The sequence below is a fragment of the Tasmannia lanceolata genome, unplaced genomic scaffold (assembly GCF_043159265.1).
Source record: "Tasmannia lanceolata isolate RefF3 unplaced genomic scaffold, GAP_Taslan_0.1 ptg000006l, whole genome shotgun sequence".
NCBI classification, from domain to species: domain Eukaryota; kingdom Viridiplantae; phylum Streptophyta; class Magnoliopsida; order Canellales; family Winteraceae; genus Tasmannia; species Tasmannia lanceolata.
In genome coordinates, this window is record NW_027518683.1 from 17,652,341 (window position 1) to 17,675,960 (window position 23,620).

The window sequence follows — 23,620 nt, forward strand, 5'->3', positions numbered from 1 at the left end:
GCCAAGGGAGCAAAATACATTATCGTTCAAGGGTTTCTTGTAGTGCCAACGACAGTCAGTGTCTGATCACGAAACTCACCTCGCACTCCTTCGACAAAAGCTAGATGAACTCCATAAACAGAACTCCAGCACCACCATCCTCTACGTTGATTCCAAGCATAGCTTATTTTGACATTGCGTTGAACGCCGTGAAGAATGGTTTCACAGCAGATATCCGTCAGTCATGTTGTGGAAATACGACGCACGTATGTGGAACGCCAGGTGCACCCTTATGTGCAGACCCTAGTAAGTACATCATGTGGGATGCGGCGCACTTCACAGAAGCCATGAATGCAAAGTTTGCTGACCGCTTCTTCCATCAAAATTTCACTAAACCTCTATTTGAAACCTTGTCTACCAATAGAAAGGCCCCTCGAATCGACTCAAGTGCCAAAAAAATATACATTGATGCACACTAATATGATATTTCTATGTTGATACATGTTTTATATGAGTGATTACAAGAATGTCATCTGTTGGTTTCTTGATTAAGGCTATCTTGAGTTAATCTTTTTGTTTAATCTCCCATCACACATGTATATATTAAGTATGTATAGTTGGCTGATCGGAGTCTACATACGATCGATCGATAGATAATGTTAATAAGTGTAAGATCTAATCCAAAGTCAACCCCAATGAACAAGGCCCGCCGCTTGGGTACAATTAAGCCTCCAAAACTCGGCAATACATCGGATCATTTGAACAACATCAAGCTTAACGTTGAAGGTTTCTTCTCGTAAAAAAAAAATAAAAAAAATAAATGATTAAATAACACCAACTCTGACAGCTTAAGCTTTTGGAGATATTAAAAATCCCCATGTCCGTTCAACCGAAAAGAGAGGCCACATTTGCCACGTGTACAGCGAAACCAAAACAAAAAATATTAGGAGCCACATGTAAGGAGGAGTGTTAAAATATAAATTATTAAATAGCACCAACTCTAACAACTTATACTTTTGGAATAATTGGTTGTTTCACATCCTGCATTGTGCCTGGCCACTTTGGATACCATATATAAACAATCTTTATTTGCAAATAAGACTATTTTAAGTTAATCTTATTTGCAAATGAGAGATGAAGGTGATGTAGGTGCATTCCCAGGATTTTCTACGTCGGCCTTCACATCTCCGCTTGTTCTGTGTTTCATATAGCGGCATGATTGTAATATTCTTCTTTCTTCTTTCTTCTTTCTTCTTTCTTTTTTCTTTACTAGTCTTTTCCATTGGTATGGGTATTATGTAGTTTAGTTGTCCTTTTTTATCATTTTGGATTGGTTAGGGGTTAACTTGTCTTTTACATTGTACGGGGAACCTATAAAAGGCATTCCCTCTCATTTTGTAACAACTTTGATTTGAATTTGAAATTTAAAAAGAGAATCCTAGCTTTGGCAAATTGGAGGGAAAATTTCCTACTTGCTAGAAGGAGCTTCTTAGTTTGTATTTTCATGGAGATTGGAAAATTGTAAGCTGAATTTCCAGCTTTTCTCTTTAAATTCCAGTACATTTTTCCTTGTGAGTCATGAACTTCCATAGATTTTGTTATTCTTGCATCCCCTTGCAAGAATCAAAGTTAATTCTTTGAAGAAACAAAATTTTGATGATCTGGTCTGAGACTTCATCGCTAGCAATTAGTGGTCCGATCTACAAGCTCCTGCACAACCACTTGCATCTCAAGTGGTATCAGAGTGATCTGCATCAAGTGGTGTCAGAGTGATCTGCAAGAATTTCTTAATTCTTAATCATCTCGGGAAGAAAGAGAAAGAAAGAAACCTCCACAAAGAAGTAGAGCTTTTCTACAATTGACTGATCGTGAGTCTTTTCTTGTACTTGATATTGAATGTTGTGAATTTTCACTTCTTTATAGATTTATCCTAGTTTAAGGTAAGCTTGTTCATATATTTGAATGAATTCTAAGATTTAACATTGATCGGATTGAAACTTAGTGGCACGAGACTGAGCAAGCAGAATGTTCTGTATGTTTGTTTTCATAGCTTTTAGCCGAAAACGAACTTTTCTTAAAGTTTCGCTTGTTCTACTCCCAGATCTGGTCATTATCTTGGGGATTTTGTTCATTTGGCTCAAAGATGTGGAAACTTTTAAACATAATTGATAAAGTCGACCTCAGGTTCAACGGACGTGCTCATGAGCCTAACAATTCACTTGAATGTGGGTTTTCAATTTTCTAAGTGTTAAAATCGCACCAATCTCTTGAATTCCTGTGAAACAACCAATTTCTCCAACAGCTTAAGCTCTCGGAGATGGTGTTATTTAATCTTTTCTACTTTAACACTCCCCCTCACGCGTGGCCTTTCTTTTGGGTTGGCCATTATATGTGGATTTTAATATCAAGGTGTTATGAACCCAGAGCTCTGACACCATGTGAAAATTAGTGAAATCTTCTTTTCGTATTTTGACAATTCCAATATTTGAAAAATTCTTGGTATGAAAATGAGAATGGGTAGACGACAAAAAATGAGAAGCTTTTCGCTGAGAAGAATTTTTCCCTAGTGTAAATTCGATCAAGCTTTGGCAAACAAGCCTGCTGGTTTCTCTACAATTTCAGTTTGTTTCTGTTCTAATTGAGGGCCTTCAGTTTGTAAAATTTTTATTGAAAACCATTTCACCCAAAGACACCTCCAGCCACTGCACTACACAAGTGGATTTGTGTTCAGAGATAACAAACCCTCTTATGCTTATATTGGTGGATTGCTAAATGTAAGGCTAAGATAAAACCACATATTGAGGGAACCTCAATCTAATTCAGCGCAAGGGAGTAAGGTTTAAGGCATGATTTGAAATCCTCCTGAAGCCAAGATATTCATGGTGTCAAATTGATTAATCATCACCTGTCACATGCACACTTAGCTCTTGGCTTCTTTTTAACTTCTATGAATATGGATGTAGATGATTAAAAGAGGCCTAAGGAGTTTTGCTCAGTAAGTTTAAATCGTATTGGTTGCTGCCACCTTTGTTGAACAGATGGCATGCATCTATGCCATTCATGCACTTCTCGGTTAAGTGCCAACTTGCAATATGTAGCAACATGACTTCAATCAACTATTTGTTGGAGCTTCTACTTGATTTTCCTGCTCAGGTTGTATCAAATCCAACTATTTTAAAAGAATTTTTCTGGGTGGATGAATGCAATCAAGTCTACGTGATCCCTGTCGAGAATTAGGATAGTAGTGAAGAAGAGAATCCAAAACTTGAGAAATCAAATGAATCAGGGCAGGAAGTTCACAAGAAAAATTGGCCAAGACGCTGCCTAAGAGCCCATCAAAACCCCACCAAATTAGTTGATTATGTAATTCACAAGCATTGAACATTTCGATCTCTTAGGCTTAGTGTTTGTCGTGCATATGTGCTGAGCCTTGGTTCTCCCACTGTGAAGGGTATATCCTAAAAAGATGTCCTTAGAAGAGACCTAGGATTATCCTATCACAGTGGGACAGGCAACAATGGAATGGGCACACGGGTGGGGTGGCCAACAAATCAAAGTACCCAATCAACGGAAAACGGATTACACGTGCCAATGTGTCCAGCACGCATGTCCAAATTAAAAATGCCCTCATTTTTTTAATCCGTTCTCATTAATTTGTGGCAATATATAGTATGCAATAGGAACACATCCAGCGTTGTTGGAATCGATTCTAGGGATGAGTGACTCGGACCACAACTTGAGAATGTGTTGGCAAGCAATTAATTAGTTGTAATCCTGAAATTAATTAGCTCAACTAAAAGAAAATCCAACTAGAATTCCTATTGTTTTGCCTTGAAGAAAGGATACAAGGCCCAATAGAAAAACAGAAAAACAAATGCAACTGGATATCCTGTTGTGGGGTTTTATAATTTGATCTGTCACCTCTCTATCATATAAAAAAAACAGAAAAACAAATGCAACTGGATATCCTATTGTGGGCTTTTATAATTTGATCTGTCACCTCTCTATCATATGAAAAAACAGAAAAACAAAAGCAATTCGAAATGTTAGGAAAGGGTGTAGCCTCCTAAATTTAGGCATGTTGTAACTGTGATCTAAACTAATTTTGGGTTGTCTAGCCCCCTATATATATATATATATATATATATATTGTTTCTTACACTCTTCACAGGCAACTCTTCCTTAGGTACCAAAAGGCGAAATACCATAAAAGAAAAGGTGAAGAAGCTCTCTAAAATAATGGCTTGTTGCAGTTCTCTATCTCTCCATCTTACTCTATTTTACTTCTTCATATCTGTCTATCCTTCTCTTTCTTTACCCCCATCAACTTACGAAGGCATGTTCTCAAAGATCTACGCCTTCGGTGACTCGAGCACAGACACAGGAAATTGCATAGAGTTACTCCCTTATTTGACCCCTCCCTACGGAATGACTACTTTCGGCAAACCCTCCGGTCGTTGGTCGGACGGTTACCTTGTCCTTGACTTCCTCGCCAAAGAATTATCACTTCCTTATGTTCCCCCGTATCTTAACAAAAGTTCTGATTTCTCCCATGGTGTTAACTTTGCATATGCTGGATCAACGGCCATAGATTATGAATTCTATGTTGAACACAATGCAACGAAGGCTCTACCCATCCAGATAACAAACTCCCTACAGACTCAGCTCGGTTGGTTTAACGAATTCATCGACAGGGTCGAGTGTGCCGGGAAATGTCCTGCTCAATGTAAGGCAATAATGGAAGGTACACTCTTCTGGGTGGGGACGATGGGGGGCAATGATTATCGCAGAATTAATGGGACTTCCATCAGCCCCATTACCCTTAGAGAGATTGCAGTCGCCAATGTCATCCATCTTGTGCAGGTATGGACAAGAATTTATATTTGAAAAGAAATTCAATAATTCTCTACATATATGGGATTTGATAGGCAATTTTCGCCCGATATTCATCATACCACACTTGGTATTTCATCCGAGAGCAGTACAATTTTTAAGATGCGTCCGGATCAAATATCAAAGGCATGATCTTGACTTGGTGGCAGGTCACGATCTTGACTTGGTGGGCCCCACAAATATGGCATTTTTTGCTCGATTCGATTCAATTCATGCTATTTGGTAATGTAAGGGGTCATGGGTTTTCCTTTTGGGCCAAGGAGAATGCTCCTGGGCAATTCATACTATGTAAATCTGGTGGGACTACTGGGCCCCAACATAATTGTCAATTTTTTTTAAAAAAAGGGCAATACTTCTATCGTACAATGAATACAAGCACGCCAGCTCGTCCATCATATAATTTATCTTATCTTACTATTAAAATATAAGTAAAAGTTGAGAATATTTTTTAATTTTTAAGATTAAACCCACCTATGGCTTTGAACATTTTGAGATGTATTTTTTATTATAGGGTTCAAAAGTGTTACCTGTCTCAAGCTTTCGGTCATAAGATAAAATTCCAATATATGTGAGGAAACATTAGCAAAGACAAACAAAACAAAGTGAAAATGATTTCGATTTTGAAAGATTGGCATGAACAAAATATGGGAGTGAAGATACATTTCATCATTCTTTTATGAACTAAATTTTCTTCTCCTTATGATGAGTCACTTGCAGGACTTGCTGGATAAGGGTGCAAAATACATTGTCATTCAAGGTCCAGCAGCGCAAGGCTATGAATTAGATGTCGCCGCTCACAATGCACTCCTCCAACAACAGCTAGATCAAGTACGTGAACAGAACCCCGGCGCCGCCATCTTGTTCGCCGATTTCATCCGTGCTCTCACTGACAATGTGATGAATGCAAAGAAGAAAGGTTTCAATGATCCTGGCCTGATATGTTGTGGCAATGAGAAGATCCTCTGTGGCAGGCCGGGTGCACCCGTATGCGCGGACCCAAGTAAGTACATGGCGTGGGATGGGGTGCACGCAACAGAAGCCTTAAATGCCTTGCTTGCTAACCAATTCTTGCATCAAGACTTCACAAGACCCCTGTTTGATAGCTTGTTTGTCAATAGAACGGCTGCTGAAATCAACACATGTACCAAACATATTTATAAATAATTGGAGATTTCTTGTTCATCAATTCTTTTTTACGAGTTATTACAAATGTCATTTGTTGATTTCTTGATTAAGACCATCCTGAGTATTACAAAGGCCAACCCTAACCCAACCTGCCTTTAAATCTCTCAACGCTAACCCAGCCAGTCCGAGTTTTCAAATCGCGCTGGGATGGCTTCGGGTTAACTTGGGGCAATATGAGAAAAAATACAAAAAAAGAAGGGTATTAGTTTCGGGGTTGAGTCGGTTCGAGTTGCAATAAAATCACGACAATATTAAGGGGCCGTGATCGGGTTCAGGTCGGATCGAGTTGTCCAAGGCCTTAGATGCAAGAGCATCCCCTGGGAATCTCTTATGATTGCTCATTGGACTAAATTTACCTTATTTTTGTCATTGTTAGTGGAGTAAGGGTAGGGAATCTCAGTCATTTTGGTCATTTCACATGTCATTTATCATTAGTAAGGGTAGTTGGTTAATTTCTTAATTGTTTATGGCATTTTATTGAGTCGTTTTCATATAAAGGCAACCTATGTAAGTCCATTTCCCACCATTTTTCATATGGGAAATGATATATGCGCCAAGTGTTTCGATAAACATGCGCTCCACTTGTTTGTCGTGTAGTATTTAAAGGGTTTAAAGAGCTTTTTGAGAACCGTAATATCCTCTGAAATCCCTTTAAATACATACTACACGACAAACAAGTGGAGCGCTTGTTTATCGAAACACCTTAGCGCAGATATCGTTTCCCCTTTTCATATTAGCTCTTGTGTTTTTTATATTATCATTGAGCTAATTGAACCTTGTGTTCCTTGATTTCCTTCTATGGAGGTACTGATTGAAAATTCCATACTAATAATCCTTGGCCATTGACTTTAATGTCATTAGTACAAGACATTGGAACGTTGATAGTGATCACTTAATTATATTGTCCAAGTCCTGTGCGCTTCTCGCTACAACAGCGTTACCATAAATTTATACTTCAAGGGCAACAATTATTACATTATTCAACACTCCTCCTCAAGTTGGAGTGTATATAACCATACAGTTTGGATACTAGCTACAGACAACACTTCCAAATTAATGTTTAAGCTTCTTTGATCAGATATGGGCTATATATATGATGGGCCACACACCATGCCTCAATTATATGTGAAAGTAAATAATATGATCTTAGCAAGTAAAGTATCTGTTACATATTTGGAACCTCACCGATGCACGGTGATGAGATGTTGTGGGTGGAAGAAAATCTACCATTTGTTTGTGTAATATATATTTAGAGCTAGTAGAACGCTCTACATCAAATCATTTGAACCACTTTCTTAAATGATTGGATAAGCTTAACTTTGATTGCTCCTCTCAGTAATCCATAATCCTAAGCAAGAATGAGCACTACAACCATGTATACGGTAGATGGCCTCTTTAGAAAATGTTGCAACCAACAATATTAATTATTAGAGCCCTTAATCGGACTGAAATTTTGGATTTCAGTGAGGAACAAAACGAAATCGTACCGAAACTGAAATTCCCGAAATTTACCAAATTTCCGTTCCAAATTTCGGAAATTTCGTCGAAATTTAAAATAAAATTATACTTTTTTATTCCGTTAAAGAATTTCCAACAAAATTTCGGTAATTTCGATTGAAATTTTGTCCCAAAAAATTATGGATTTTACGAGCAATACGCCCGAAATTTCGGTTTCAGGTAAGTCTGAAATTTTAGCCGAAACCAAAATTTAAAACCATGTATATTATTAGGGAAGTTATATATTATATTAATTATTAGAGTCCTTACCGTCTATATTATTAGGGATTTATATTATTAGGGATGATACATTCGCCCCCTTTTCATCCCTGAGCCACCACTCATATATAGGGTTTGCCAAAGGAAGAAAGGGGCGAATATATCATTTCCGTTTTTATTATCCCTAACTAGATAAGGCGGGGCCACTAGTTCAATGAAAAATTAAAAACGTTCATCTACTAGGCATCAGCCTCTCCCAATGGATAGGCGATGCAGGGAAAGTGTTGCTGAAGTGACGGTCAAGCGTTGCCGAATGAGGACCTGTCACTAACTATGAACTAGCCCTTTGAATAATCCCTGATTGCTAGTTTTTCCTCACCAATGAACTCAAATTCGTGAGTTATAATGTTGTGATCTAAATCAGAATGAGGGAATAGCCATAATGTTGGAATACAACTCTGGGCTTCAAATCTTAGGTCATTGTCTTTGAAAACTTAATTAAAATCAACACTAATTTCCACTAGTTAGCGGCCTTTAAACTAGTGAACTTAGTGAGCTGTTATTAAGCACTCTCATAAGGTCCATGCTTTAGGAAAGTCTCTGGTTGTTTAAGAGATGCATGTGGTTGGAAATATTTGCCCTAAATGAGTTGAATTAATACAAAGCTAGTACTCGTGCCTATAATGAAAATACCGATTTCAGCCTTATTTCATCCAACAGTGAGTAACCTCATGGCATTGAGTACGTGTTATTTGCTATAGAAAGCCATGGATAGGAAGCCTGTACGATTCCTTATAGTCCGTAGTTTCTTTCTTAGTGATGCTTTTTTCAATCAATCTTCCATTATATCTCCCAATTCCATCTTTAAAGTCTCTATTGTCCTGACGACCCATTCAGACCCTACTAGTATGATTCTTGAGTTTCCAAATATGATTTCATTGAGAGTAGTTCTCTTTTCATGGCTTGGAGCCACTGAACTGACTAATCACTCATTCTCGCTTGACTAATGAAAATATTATCCATATCACACTCACACTCAGATAGATTAAACCTCTGCACCTGCTAAACATCACTAAAAGTGTAAGTGTCCCGAGTCCAGCTTTCTTCTGACTCATAAAGGGTCTTAGGCATAGCCTTAGTTGTAACGACAATCATAAAACGAGCTGTTGTCTTAGAGCATCACTCCGCAAAGCTCAGGCAACGATGAATTGCACAACATGCTCCTCGTCATCTCCATAAGAGTACAACATTACTTCTCAGCTACCTTATCTTGCCCGGATGAGTATGGAATTATGCTATGATAATGACATTCTCTTTCAAATATGAGACGAATATACCTAGATTGCAACCCATTTCTAAGAGTTTATTATTATTGTAGGATCATGGCACTTACCAACTATCCCAAAAGCTATTACTGATGGGAAAGGCGCTACCATTATCTTTATTAAGAGTCCAGACCAAGGGGCATTGATGGTAGGGATGCACACGGTTCGGTTTAGGGAGGTTTTTTTAACCGAACCGATCCCATCGGTTTGGAGAAAATCTAAACCGTAACAGAACCGATGGGGGGTATAACCGAACCGAACCGAACCAATTTTGACCGGTTCAATTTTGTTCGGTTCACAGTTTATCCTGTTTTTTGGTTCAGCTTTAATACATATCCAAATCAAGTAGTCAAATGAGGCTTTTATGTTGCATTTATATCTAGGGTTGATACCCTTTGGGTGACTACAATGACAGAATTACCCCTAGACTACCCAAAATGGCAAAAATGCCCTCTAATAAGAAGATAAGAGTTAGGAGGTGCAATTCAGTGGGGGGCGGCAAAAATGGGCGTCTACAGGGGTGGCCAAAATGGGGTGTCTACAGTTTCCCATCGGTTCGATGATTTTCATTTTCGAATTAAAACTAAAAAAAACCATCAACCTTAATCATGACCGAACTAATCACTAGAAAAACCGAACTGACCCAAACCGAAAGGCCCAGTTCGGTTCGGTTTATCGGTTTGGCCGGTTTTTTGTGTAGCCTAATTGCTGGCACAAGGCCCAGGACAATGCAACCATACTCCGATCAGGGTCTTATAACTCGCCTTGGCCAACAACCCAACCCTCCCCCACCCACCAACAATGACCTCGGGGGAGGGGGAGGGGGACTCAAACCTGAGATCTGGCTCTGATGCCACTTGTAGGACCGTAGTGCTTACCAACTTTCCCAAAAGCAATTGCTGATGAGAATGGGCCTACCATTATCTTTATTAAGAGTCCAGACCAAGGGACATTACTGGCACAAGGCCTAGGACCACGCTGTCATACTCTAATCTGGGTCCAGTAACCCGCCTGGGCCAGCTATACTCAGTACCTTCAAGTCAAGTAAATTCTTAACTTCACCTTATAGATCATAACCACATTCCTTGCTTCCAACTATCCATCAAAGGCGTGCATAATTACAGTTGGAAAATCTACCTATATAGGGACTGAATCTTAGAGGGAAGATCCTAACCCTCTATAGATCGGAGGGTTAGGATCAGCCTATGGAAATGATTTTTGCGGCACAACCTATTTAGGCTGTGGGCCATCTAATAGATGGTTTGGATCATCCTATGGTGCGGGCCATACTGTACTTTTTAGTAAAGTAAGGAGTCCGATCGTCAAAATATGGTAGTGCTGATAACATTTCCCTTTCTGAAATAAGGTTTCTAATCCAAATGAAACCAGAATTCAGAAATTAATAGAGAATCATAACGACCTAAATATATGATCGTGGGCAAAAGTGTTTGATGTCTCACTGAGTCTATCCTCAACTCGGGCGAGTCAATACCCTTTTACCTTGACTGAGTTCTCTTCAGGGTTCGAATTTTCTTTTCTTTTTTGAAATGATTCAGGGTTCGAATTTACACTATTACCTTGATGTAATTGATTTTCTGTACTCATGCTGCAGTGGGAACTCGGCCATGACTAAAAAAAAGTACTTACAAATCAATTAAAAAATTTCACTGGTATGAATATTCAAAACACAAAATCCAATGAACGATGATGAATGATAAATTTCTAAATCATTATCTTGAAACCTTTATCAGATGTGAAAAACAATGGAGCTCATAAAGGCATACAAAGATGAAGATCAAGTGAAAATGAAGTTAAAAAGGCCACCATTATTTCTGTTACATAGCTGACATTTAAATAGCTAGCAGTTCAACTTCCTTAAAACACACTCATGAAATCTATACAGATTTCTAAAGAACTACAGAGAGTTTGCTATGCCTAGATAACTCTAATTGCCCAGCTGCCAAATTGGAATAAATAAACCAAATAAGAGAAACCCAGTTGAAAATTTACCAGCAAAATTTCATGAATTGTAAGTTCCCGTGGCCGGGTTTCATAAGAAGGCGAGAAGGTTCTGGAATACATGCATAACTGATTTACCAAATGACCGTGCTCCTTGTTCTAACTACTAACATCCTTACCTGCATTGTACAGAGAAAAAAAGGAAGAGCAGCAACAGTTCACTACTGGAAATGGAGAAAAATGACAGAAGAGAGCAGAGATCCAGAGCGAATCAACATTTGATTGTAAAGAATTGCATTTTCAAACCAAATCTATTAACAGACATATTAAAATGATGAAAAAAATGGTGAATCTTCCACATATTCCCATATGGCCCTGTTTGGATTGCAGGATTTTTCTGGAGAAGTTTGGGAAGGAAAAATATTTTTAGAATTTCTCAACTTTTTTGCCCACGCACACACACAAAAAGAAGAAGATAACTTCAGACAACTCTATTCAATTTTTACTTAGAGGAACCTTCGACTTAAGATAGTATCCCTCTAAATTAACCATAATCACAACATTTCCCTCCAAATTAACCATATATCATTTCCCTCTAAATTGTAAAAAGAAAAAAATTTCCTTCAGAAATGTTTATCTTGAAATCCAAACGGGGCCTAAAAGAATGAAACAAACCTTAAGTATAGCTGCTGCCATGCGTTACACCCTGATTTATCCCAAATTTCAGAGCTTCTTGGCTCAAACTGCCATCTTGTTCTCCCGAAGAATCTACCTCGGGTTCATCTGAGGAAGATTTCCTGGCTCTTGCAATCTCCTGCTTCAGCATTTCATACTTCTCTATCAATTCCGGGGAATTCACAGCCTCCGCAAGGCTCTGCTTAATCTGCTCCTTTAGTGACTCGATCCTATTCTTTAATTCCGGGTCAGGTGATTTTCCTGCTTTTGCCTCTTCTAACTTAAGCATTTCTATTTTGTTCTTCAGATCCGATGAACGAACAGCATCTTCAATACTTTTGCTAATTTCATTGTTCATTTCCTCAATATTGACCTGTAAATCTGAGAACAATTGTTGCTCATTAAAATCATTTACTGTTGATGCGTCTTCTTTTGATGCCACGTGCTGAACATCCAGATGCAAGGACTTCAATACATCAACCAATTCTGATTGTATCTCCTCTTTCATCTTCACAATTTTTTCCTTCAACCCACCATCAATAACCCCTTCTTCTGATACTCTGGCAATGTCTGCCTTCAACATCTCAATCTTATCCTTCACATTGGATCTATCAATGGCTTCTTTGAGCCCCTTATTGATTTCCTGCCTTAATGATGCAAGTTTTCCATCTTGCTCTGAGAGTTTCTTGGCTTTAGATATTTCCTTCAACATATCAAGCTTATAATTCAGGCTAGCATAATTGGGAGACTGTGATAGACCTTGGTTGTACTCCTGCTTAATTTTCTCAATCTTGTCCTTCAGACCAGGATCCATGAGTTGGTCTGGTGAATTCTTAGCTTTTATAACCTCCTTTCGTACCATCTCAAGCTTGTCTTTCAGACCCAAGAATTTGGCAGCCTCTGAATATTCATGATCAACTTCCCTTCTCAGTTTCTCTATCATCTCATTCAGACCCAACTCAGGAGGCTGAGATGATGATCCCTTGGCCTTTAAAATTTGCTGTTTCAGCTTTTCAACCTCAGCCTCCAAGTCCAGATCTGGAAATGTACTAGGCTCGTCCTTTTGAATGAGCGGCTCCTCTTTCTTCTTCATGTTGGTTTTCTTTTCAGGATCGGCTGGGATTCCTTCTTGAAACCCTCCCATGGTCCGGAATTTGAGCATGCGATGCTGCAGTAACTTTGGTGTGTCCATTTTGAAGAGCTCCTGTACAAGCAGCAGATAAATTTCAAGGAGATTTCAGGGAACAAATGTACTTCACATACAAAGACTAATGACAATGCATACATTCATTGCTTCAACAACTGCAATCTTGATTTGTTGTGAGGTCCAAGCTGGATCAGTGTGTGCACCACCAAGAGGTTCCTGACAGAAAGTAGAAGTTTGTTAGAAGAATACATATGACCCAGAAAATGAGTAAATAAAAACTATGATGAGAAAGTTCATGTGCGATGAGAAAGATACAAGCAGAAACTGGCCAGTCAAGATTTTTTAGTTTCCCCAAGTCGAGCAAAAGTCAATGCAAATGCATATGTGACATAGCTTATCTGTAATGATCTAACTGCTTAAGGGGCTTCAAGCCATCTAGACCTCATAGGCCAATTATATACATAAAAGGGTTGTAATAATCTAACGGCTTATGTGGCTTCAAGTTCTGTCCATCTAGACAACATGAGCTAATTATATACATAAAAGGGTTTTTTCTAACAAATCCGTAATTTACAAGGTAGATATGTGGCGCAGCCCAAATACCAAGATCAAACAAAACCAAGAAAGAACAAGTAACGAGAAGAACTCGTACGAAATCTCACGTATGCCGTGAAGATAAAATTTTATTCAATCTCAAAAACTCCCCCAACTCCAATCATCCATCTCTTTTATTACATCTCTAAAAGATTTCCAAAAGATTTCTACAATCTAAGAAGTAGCTAAAAATGATATTGGCATATCTATCTAAATATTAAAGTTTCCCTAAGCTAACTACAAATAAGAAAAGCAACTATAGCCTATCAAATCTAGGAAACAAACTAAATAAGGAAATGAGAACCCAGCTTTAGGAAACAACATATTAAGAGAATAGGAAATTGCATTTTCCCAAATCTTCAAGTTTGCATGATCTTGCAAGTTTCCAATAACACACATTTCCAATATCTCAATCCTGCAAGTTTCCACCAAAAATAGTTCCTTATTCATGGAAATTTTCTGTATTTTCCACTTGTGAAACTTCCACTTGTGAATCTTCCCAAAATAGCTATTCTCAAAATTTCCTGCTAATTTTTGGATTGCATCAATATGATCCAAAATAATGAAATGACTCTATAGAACAATAGATAAATTGCACTAGATGAGGAGCCCGTTCTCCCCTTCCCTTAACCATATTATGATGGAAGGAGGTAATTACATGAGGAATCCCATTGTGACAACTAACAAGCCACCCCAAACCTTTTGAAAAATTGTTTTAGGAATTTCTTAAATACTACAACACACTTTTGCTGATGAAAGAGTCCTTTAAACAATTCTAAAATCATGATTTGTTTACCTAATTTTTTCAATCATAATGTTTCTCATAGTAAAAACATTAGAAGTTATCATAAGAATATAAAAGCAGAAGTTTTGTCCAAAAGACAGTGTGCTTATAGAGTTGCTAAAAGGTCATTTTTTCCAAAAAGGTTTAATGTCTAATATATGTTTAGCATAAGTAATATTTAGAAACTTACTAAATAATGGTTCTCAATGACTGATTAGAATATATTTTAAAATTTTTGGATTTATAGGTAAAAATCCCTGTATAAAAACATGCACACCCATGTCCTACATGGCAAAGCTCAAGGCTAAAGAAAGTTCCTATGATAGTCATGTTTAATGGTGTTACCATGTTGCATGAATACTCCGATTGGACATGATTACCCATGGTAGATGTATCCCATACTAGTTTGGTAAGAGAAGTTCATGTCAAACACATATTCTCTTGTGTCAAGAAGTTGTTGGGTAGATGTATCCCATACTAGTTGGGTAAGAGAAGTTCATGTCGAACGCATATTCTCTTGTGTCAAGTAGTTAACAACTTCATTTTCACAAGGGCCAGGACTTTCAGAAAGAACGCTAATTCTCGGTGATTCTTGGGTATATTTGAGAAACATATTGGACAAAATAAGCACAAGGGTTTGTTAACCACTTGCATATAGGTCTTTATTCTTATATGAAAACCCTTACTTGAATGAAGCAAGGCCTGGATGAGAGTATTCACGTGCAAGAGAAATGAAGCAGTAGTTCTCAGAAAATTTAGGAAGTGGGAGCCCCTTAGAAATTATAGCATAATATAGAAGAATTCAAGAATATATCTATATTTAGTGAGACATATAAATTTAACTTTTAGTGATAGAATTTACAGAAATTTAGAATATCTTCCTCAAATAAAGAAAAGTTATATTAACTCAAAATATTTAGATTTTTTATTCAAATATCTAGTTTTATAAATAGAAAAGCAACAAACAATGCAAAAACAGATCGTTTTCATGGAAATATGGCAGTGGTGAAGTTGGTGGAAGGAACAAGAGAAGGTTAATATTCTTGGAGGGAAGTGAATGCAGTCAGATCATCATGCAAAAATGGGTTTCAGTTTCAACAGTAGGAATGTAATTTTACGGCCGACTGACTGTCCATACTTTCATCAAGTTCATTGGGATATATAGATAGCAAGTACTCGCGTTTTTGCTTTTATACAGTTTGGAGGGTCTGTCTATCCCATCTTAAAGATTGAAAAATAAAAAGCAATATGAGGTTTGGGAGTGGGCGCGGGACCAGGAAACTTGTGATGCAGATTGTAGGCCAATAAGTGGCATATTTGCCCATTAGGAGATAGGGGAGAAGTAGAAGAAGAATAGGGGAAGAGAAGCTGAAGAATAGAGGAAGAAAGAAATCTAGAAGAGAAGAAGAGAGAAAATTAGAGGGAGGAGAAGAAACCTGTAGAGGGGAGAAGCCAATCAATCTTTATTCAATAAATCATCAAAGTTCACAATAAAGCTGTAAAGAGGCCTATAAATAAGCAATTAACAACCTAAAAGATAGAAACCTACTAAAATAAGAATTCCTAAAAGACTAAACTTCCTAATTCTAAATAACATGGAAAATAAAAGCCTAAAAATTAAATAACATGGAAAATAAATGCCTAGAAATCCTAATGGGCAAGTATGCCACTTATTGGCCTACAATCTGCATCAACTTGTAACTTAATTTCTGCATTTTTCCAAATCCTACTGTTGTGCATATGTCATATCCCATTTAAATTCCTACTGCATGGATTTAATTCCTAAACCGGGGTAACATAGCTAGCGTTGTGAGGCTAGCATTCCAGCCTAATTATCCCCTTTGTAAACAAATAAATTTCTCAACATATATGAATTTCGTTTTAATGACAGGTAAGAATAAACAAGACCCTTATAAAAGTAGTGAAGAAGGCAAAGAATATTACAGGAATGATGCCATCTGCAATTTTCAGCTTGCATAACTCGGTAGCTGTTATCTTCAACTTCTCAGCTGCCTGCAAAGATTAAAGAGTTTATACGACAAAGGAAGCAACTTACGTAAACAAGCCTAAGGATAACAGGATTCAGTCAAACCTTTGGAGAAGCTTTGGAAGTTTTCCATAGGATAGCAGCACACGCTTCTGGGCTGTTCACATGAAATGTAATGAAACAAAAAATTTGGCATCAGCATTCATAAAAAAAATATAGGAAGAACATATTGCTTGGGGATAGATATCACCCAGACAAGTAAAACTGTAGAGGGAAAGCCTAAGGAGGGGCAGACCAGACGAAATAAATTCAAGGTAGTAAACACAGTGGTGAGGGAAACAAAGCAGATGATCCTAATGCAACCTTCCATCAATATGTTTTTTTTTTTTATAATGGTAACCTTCCATCAATATTATAAAAGAAATATGTGAAGTATACCTCGAGGAGGGAAAATGGCTCTAAGTTACATCTGCCCCTAAATAGGCAACTCATGCGGGTGCTTTTTATTGGTTGTAACTCATGCAATAACATTAGAGACTGAAGTTTTTAATGCTGGCTAAGCAGTCATCCCTGCTTGTCAGATAAAATGCATTCAGTCATTTGGACCTTCTTATGATCACAATTCACATGGGTTGGATCAAATTACTTTGTGAGCTTATCTTTAACTCTCCTAGAAGAACTTGTACCTCCTTTGCAAATGATTAGGAATTACTAAATGTGGGGAAGGAGAGTTGGACCTCTCGCAGTTAGTTACCTAAGATGGGTGCATGGGGCAGCTTTTTTTAGTTTTTACACAGCATTTAATCCTAGCTGCCAATCCTGAATGGGTAGTATATCTAAAAGCTTTCTTTTTCAATTAGTATATATGATCTTTCATTTTTCCCATTTTTTATTCTTTCGAGCATCTTTCACTGATAGAGGGAGGAGGAACCAAGAGTTTCCACCATTTTATATGTCCTGGATTTCTTCATTGCCTATGTGTACGTCGTCCACAAGTCTTATCAGGGTCTCCGCTGTGCCATGTTTGAACATTTTGTATTCTTTCATATCATTTTATCTTTGTAGGAGAAAGTTCAAGCAGAAGTTCCACCAGCTTCTAAGTGTTATTCCCTGCTTTCTGCTGGTATGATTTTTTATTTTTTTTTAAAGATTTCCCCTGTGAGGCACTCAATAATTTGTAATTCAGTGGAGAGTAATTACCATAGGATGCATGCGGATTACCAGTGGGGTAAGAGACAAGCATGTGTAGGAGCTAACTGGCATATATTTGGATTATACAAAAACTACGTTATATTTGGAAACGATAAATCCCAAATTACGTTTAATGCCATGCCCATAAAATGTTTTATCGACACGCTACATGCACATGTTTGAACAACAGGACATGTTACGAATGGTCTGAACATGCTACGACTAGTCTCACAACTGACATTATTAGAGGTGTTCGTATATTTTTGCAAGTAATAAATAAATTTAGGGAAATGATAAATCCGCTCCTTTTCATAACTTGGGACACCCAGAAGCAGTGTATCAATGACTGCAGCGGGGCTGATGTACTTCATGTCAGAGGGATTGAGTGGAGCTGATTGTCACGTAGACTGCTGCTGGGTGTCCCAAGTGATGAAAAGGGGCGCATTTATCATTTCCCTAAATTTATCCAAGTGGCTAAATGAAAGGTGTGATGGTTAGAATGTCAAAAATAATTTATTCAATTATGTCCTCCCAAATAATTGGGTTACCCTTTCAAATATTAACTATAATTAGTATACTTTGTTTGCAAGAGGTTAAATGTATCCCTTATCCCCATTCTGGTCTAAATGCACTGCTGAAACAGGAGCCTCATCAAATTACTTCCATCCATCAGAGCAACTATAAATCAGGGCTTCTGGCAAAGAAAGCCAAGTTCAGCTCTGTCTGTCATGAGTGTCTCAAGCAGTTAGCATGTGAGCCAGTAATAATAATCGGCAAGCACATCTCTATCTGGTAATTTCTTAGTAACTAAAAAGAGGTGCAGAAATGAAGGTATGTCTGTCATGAGTGTGACACCCAGTTAGCATATGCGCGAGTAATAAAAGCAGCAAGTGCGTATCCAGCTGGTAATTTTGCAGAACCCAAAAAACAGCAGCAACTTAGTACCGACCATAGCAGAAATGAAGGTACAAAAATTACCTGGCAACAAAGAAAACTGCATTTTCCAACATTAGCAATTTATTAGCACATCCAATAGCAAGAGCACCACCAGATCCACCTTCCCCAATAACAACTGTTACAATTGGAACTTTCAAACCATACATTGTCCTCAAATTGTGGGCTATGGCTTCACCCTGCATACACAAGTGAGCAAAACAGTTGGTCAAGCAATTGTAAGATGCACCAAGCTCTATATCATGCCTTTGAATGTTCATCAAACACAGTTGCTGCTTAGAAGTAAAACCTGATACATACTTGACCTAGTTCCTCAGATTTAAGATCCGCAAAAGCCCCTGGTGTATCGATGAATGTAATAATAGGAAGTCCATGGTGATCAGCATAATACATCATGCGGAGAGCCTTCCGATAGCTGTTTAGAGGTCAAATTATGAGATCTTTGCTTAGACTGAAACCTTTGATCATCAGAGTTGAACAAGATCTAATTACTTGCAGATTCCTACTAAGTGCAAGTTAAGAACCATTCTACATTTAAATATGTTTCTACTACTGATACACCTTCAATAGTGACTGATTCCAATTCCATGTGTACCACAAACCCACGATTCAATAAGACAAAAATACATACCCATGTGGTGTAGGCATCCCAAAGTTGCGTTGAATGTTCTCCTTTGTGTTTCTACCCTTCTGATGACCTATGAACAAATAGCTTCGACCATCTATGCTTCCTATGCCCGTGACAATGGCGGGATCATCATACCCTGCACGGTCTCCATGTAGCTCCACCCACTGGATAAATGGAGAAGAAAAGACAATCAGTTTAAGATAATTTTCCTTTCAATGACGTATCAAGTACATGCAAAAAAATGGACGTGAACTTATTGCACTGAGATACAGAAACTAAAACAAAAAACATGTAAAAGTCAATACGACTGAGAATTACCAAACCTTGTCAGTAATGTTTAACACATGGTCGATAAAAGTTGGTCGGTTGGGATGCCTAGCAATACTCAGCCGTTGTATGGGAGTCAGATGCGTATATAGATCTTTTAGAGCCTGAAGTCAACAGTTGCAACAATGGTAAGAAGCATTTGAATTCATGAATAATATCATCAAATATTGTTACAAGTTAAGTCATTAAATATGATCCAGACTATTTCCATAGAAGCATGCAAACTATGTAGATGAAAATTCCCAACCACCAAATAACGATGAGGATTGGTAGCCAGCCAGCTCCCAAACCCAAGATAAGATATACTAAGGTGAAAAAGTCAAATGATGCAGATATTCAAGAAGAATCATTACTCTTGCGGTTTACACCTATAAAGATTTGGAAGGGTTCAAAAGATGAGTACAAATACAATTTAAAAGTTTCAAATTGACATTATTGGATAGAAGAGAGCTATTAACAGAAGGATGTGTTAGTAATGAGATGAAGAACTAACCTATGCAATTAAGAAAGATGATGCTAGAAGAACAATGTTTAGTTTATGCATACTTAAGAACCATTTTCTATAGAAACAAACAAATAGTGAACCTAGACTAACACATTATAATCAACTTACAAAGGCTTTTAATATATAAGTCTATCCTGCAGGCTTAGTTACATCAGCTATGTTTAATATTTAGAGGTAGCTAATCCATCCTAACCTCTTAAGAAGACAATGAAGTGAATTGGTGGGAGGAAAGAGAAGCAAGTTACAAAAGAAAATGAAGAGCAGCTTTTCATTTCATTTTCCTTCCATGATTTAAAAGTCTTCTATCTCCAATTTCTCAAGACAATTATAACATGGAAGAACATGTTACACTAGTGCAGGGATTGGTAAAGTTCCAGACTTGAAAGTGTTTTTGCAGAGGCATGTTTCTGAGACTGATACTGGATACTACATGGATACTTCTCTTTGTCGAATTAACTATTATGCTATTGACACTCTATTGAATTAATTCAAATGCTTTGTGCTTGTTAGTGCTGCATATTTGCGATTTAAATTTTAAATATGCCATATAGACTGTATAATCAATGTATAAACAAGTCTTCTTTCCAAGCTAACCAAGTTTTTACTTTAAAGTACCGTATCTCATAGTAGGGATACCTGTATAGATGACTATGTGATGTACGACGAGGAAGAGAAATTAGAAGAAAGAGGAGAAGAAGAATGGGGGAAGAAGAGAATAGAAGGAGAAGAATAGAAGAGAATAGGAAGGAGGAAGAAGAGATCTTTAGAGAGGAGAAATCTGAATTCAATCTTTATTCATCAAAAACTAAAAATTCCTAATACATGAGGCCTATTTATAGGCAATTGAAATAAAATTCTATGTAAAATAAATAAATTCCCTAATTCTAAATAACATGGAAAATAAAATCCTAGGACGTCACTATGTCGTGGATCTTGGAAAATGTCACTCCTTGGTTATCCATTTTCGGGCATCATAGGTTTTGAGCATAAACATGAAACACGAACCTCTCATAGAATTTTATGTTATAAGAAAGCATCTGAGAAGGTTAAAATGTTCATCCTCAACTGATCATTTTTCATGGCATGGATATTGTATACTGCCTTTTCCTAGATATTGAGGCCCTTGCTCACCAATTTTCTATGTCAATTACATCATGGAAGCTTTGCTGCATTGGTATGGGAATTTTCTGTTCAACTTCCCATTTTTATTATAACAAGGAAACTGCATGACACTGGAATGGAACTGGTACAACTGACTTTTTAAATATGAAATAGGGTATACCACATAAGATGGATCTTCTTACCAAGCATTTACTCATTAAAGTGACCAAACATGGTCAAGTGCTCACTGTTAATTGATTGTCCAAGTAAATAACTTAGCACAGTAGTGATCGTTAAACCACCTCTACTGTATTATAATGATCATACTAGATTTAGAGTGAAGCACCGAACCATTTCAATGAAGGTGTAGACAGCATGAAAATGGGGTAAGAAGTTATATGTCATGTGAACAACACGGGGTAAGAATTTTAAGTTTAAAGGGGAATCCATCCAACAATATGTGAAGGAATTACCTGCTGATACTTGGTCTCCAAAAGAATTATCTGATCACTGAAGTCCAGACCAGTTTCATCTGCCATTTTCCTTATCTGGAAGCAAGAAGGGCACAATTAAGTAACAGTTTGATACAGAACAGAAATAGCAACCCTCCTTAACACTTCAGACATTTACAGAACATGCAAATTTTTAAGATTCTGACATCCTCCATTTAATCCAAAAAAAAAAAAAAAAAAAACAAGAAGATTTTGAAGGCCACTCTCCAATAAGCTTCAACTCTAATAGGGTTTCATCATTTTCATATGTAAAGTGAACAAGGATAGCAATCAAATGCACATAAATTTGATTATTCAATAGAATTACGAGAAGAAACTCCATGGTTTTATAAAACAAGCAAATGGAAATGAATAATGAGCTTACATCAATCATCTTCCTCTCAAGATCTCTTAGTGGTTTCTCGAACTCAAGAGTGACAGGCTTTGGTTTATCTTTCAAAGGTTTGAAATGTGAGAGATAGCCGAGCTGTCCACCTTTGACATTGGGATCGATCTCGTCTGGCCATGGATAATCTTGCCTCTTCCACTTCTTGATCTTTGCAAATACGGCGAAATCTCTCCCCCTTCCACCCAACCGCGCCCTCCCTAAGGCTTTCAAAGGAATTCCAGTGACTCCATTATAGGAGCTCCGGAGAAGATCTGAAGCAGAAGTACCAGAAAATGTAGCCGTAGGATGAGGCAAAGCCGCCATTCTCTAGCTTACTAAATTATCTGCAAATGCACCGGAAAAAAAAAATCTCAAAGTTGATAGAACAGGTTCCAGAAAATTAATTGAAATTACAGAAAATTTGACCAGAAATAGCTCAAAATTACCGAAACAAAAGAGCATAAAAAGCTTAAAACCTCCAGAAAACAGACCTAATTATATCAATAGCTGGAACACAATCCGAGATATGAAATGGAAATGATATAAAATGAGAAAAATTAAAGGAAAAAAACTAAAAACTTTAAAATAGCTCAAAAATGAGTCGAGATCGCAGTTAAATGTGATCTTAAAATGAAAATTTCGAAGGAAAAACTAAAAAAAACTTACAAATTACACCAAAAAGGACTGGAGATCTCCGTCAAAAATGAAGAACTCAGTAGAATATCAAAACTGTGTGAAGACAACGAGGAAAAGCACAAAATTGTTGGTGATTATATCAAAATTTCTAAAGAAATAAAAATAATTAAACAGAATCTTTAAGATTTTAAATCGGTTACAGCAAAAATTACTAGAACAGAAGGATCACCGAAAAACAAACCTCAAAATGCTCAAAAACGCTGGAAGAAAATCAGATCCTGAAAATGCGACCACAAAGATCAAAGGTCAAAGATGAAAGATCATAGGTCAAAGATGAAAGATCATAGATTGAAGATCCGATCGGTGACAAAGAACTAGAAAGAGCTTGGGATCGCGCGAATGAAGAAGGAAGAAACCCTAGAAATGAGGGAAGGGGGAGAATGAGGGATTTAGGAGAAGAGAAGAGGAGAATATCAAGTGAAGGGAGGAGCATCGAAGTGATCGTCGAAGGCTCATTTTTGTTTGATTTTTGAGCTTCAAAAGGCTTTTCGATACTTCTTATGCGTTGAAACTTAATGATGGGGACCAGCGATTTTCGGTTTGGCAGTTGGGAGCAGAGCTCTTGTGCCTTTTTTGTCATCTCGCCTTTCGCACGTGTGCTTCGCCGTTCCACACGTGTACCGCTCGATGCTTTCGAGGCTCTCTGTTCTGGTGTGGCTTCAGCGAGAGATGTGCACCGTGGCTCCGTGTATACAACAATCCACAGACTCGCGGGAATTTAATCGGACCGTTGATTTAGTAATCGGACGATCTTAGCCATCGGATAAATGTGATACACTGGAGAAAAGTTTCAATGGAGAACAGTGAGAAAAACCAGTCACCCATGGGCCCCACTCTGGATGGCCACGTGGCAAAATCCCGTTATAATGGGACTAAGGCCATCATCTGGGTCAGTCAATGGTCGACCAAATCAATGACCCTGATTACATGCAAATGATCATGTGGGACCAATGATAATTGAATTCCAACATTAATCATCTGGTGTCAACTCAGTAGGGACTCTTAAAAACAAAAGCTCTTATAGAGGGCCTCTTTGGGGGTACCCCTAAAATTTATTGGCATGTTGTCTTATTTACATATCCACCATGTTGGGAG

At 37.6% G+C, this 23,620-nt stretch overlaps 2 protein-coding genes across 6 annotated transcripts; one reads left to right on the plus strand and one right to left on the minus strand.

Annotated features, from left to right (window-relative positions):
• The first annotated feature begins 4,218 nt into the window (after positions 1-4,218).
• Positions 4,219-6,036, plus strand: LOC143878785 (GDSL esterase/lipase At3g48460-like). The gene is made up of 2 exons (XM_077381017.1): positions 4,219-4,842; positions 5,590-6,036. Exons 1-2 carry the CDS (start codon positions 4,219-4,221, stop codon positions 6,034-6,036), a joined length of 1,071 nt encoding a protein of 356 aa, XP_077237132.1.
• CAC3 (acetyl Co-enzyme a carboxylase carboxyltransferase alpha subunit) lies at positions 5,472-23,073 on the minus strand. Of its 5 annotated transcripts, none has more exons than XR_013251458.1 (13): positions 22,707-23,073; positions 21,827-22,173; positions 21,424-21,498; positions 19,341-19,448; positions 19,021-19,181; positions 18,690-18,804; positions 18,414-18,568; positions 16,350-16,401; positions 16,202-16,270; positions 13,018-13,095; positions 11,733-12,936; positions 11,109-11,236; positions 5,472-5,964 (listed from the first exon to the last, which is right to left on the minus strand). XR_013251458.1 is itself a non-coding variant. In XM_077382698.1 (13 exons), the coding sequence occupies exons 3-12, from the start codon at positions 22,151-22,153 to the stop codon at positions 11,734-11,736; spliced, it is 2,343 nt and encodes a 780-aa protein (XP_077238813.1). In that variant the 5' UTR covers positions 22,154-22,173; positions 22,496-22,558; positions 22,707-23,073; the 3' UTR covers positions 10,809-11,236; position 11,733. The 5 variants fall into 5 exon arrangements, 2 of the variants coding, with proteins under 2 accessions (XP_077238813.1, XP_077238812.1); XR_013251457.1 differs by having other exon boundaries at positions 5,472-5,995; XR_013251456.1 differs by having other exon boundaries at positions 5,472-5,998.
• Positions 23,074-23,620: the final 547 nt, after the last annotated feature.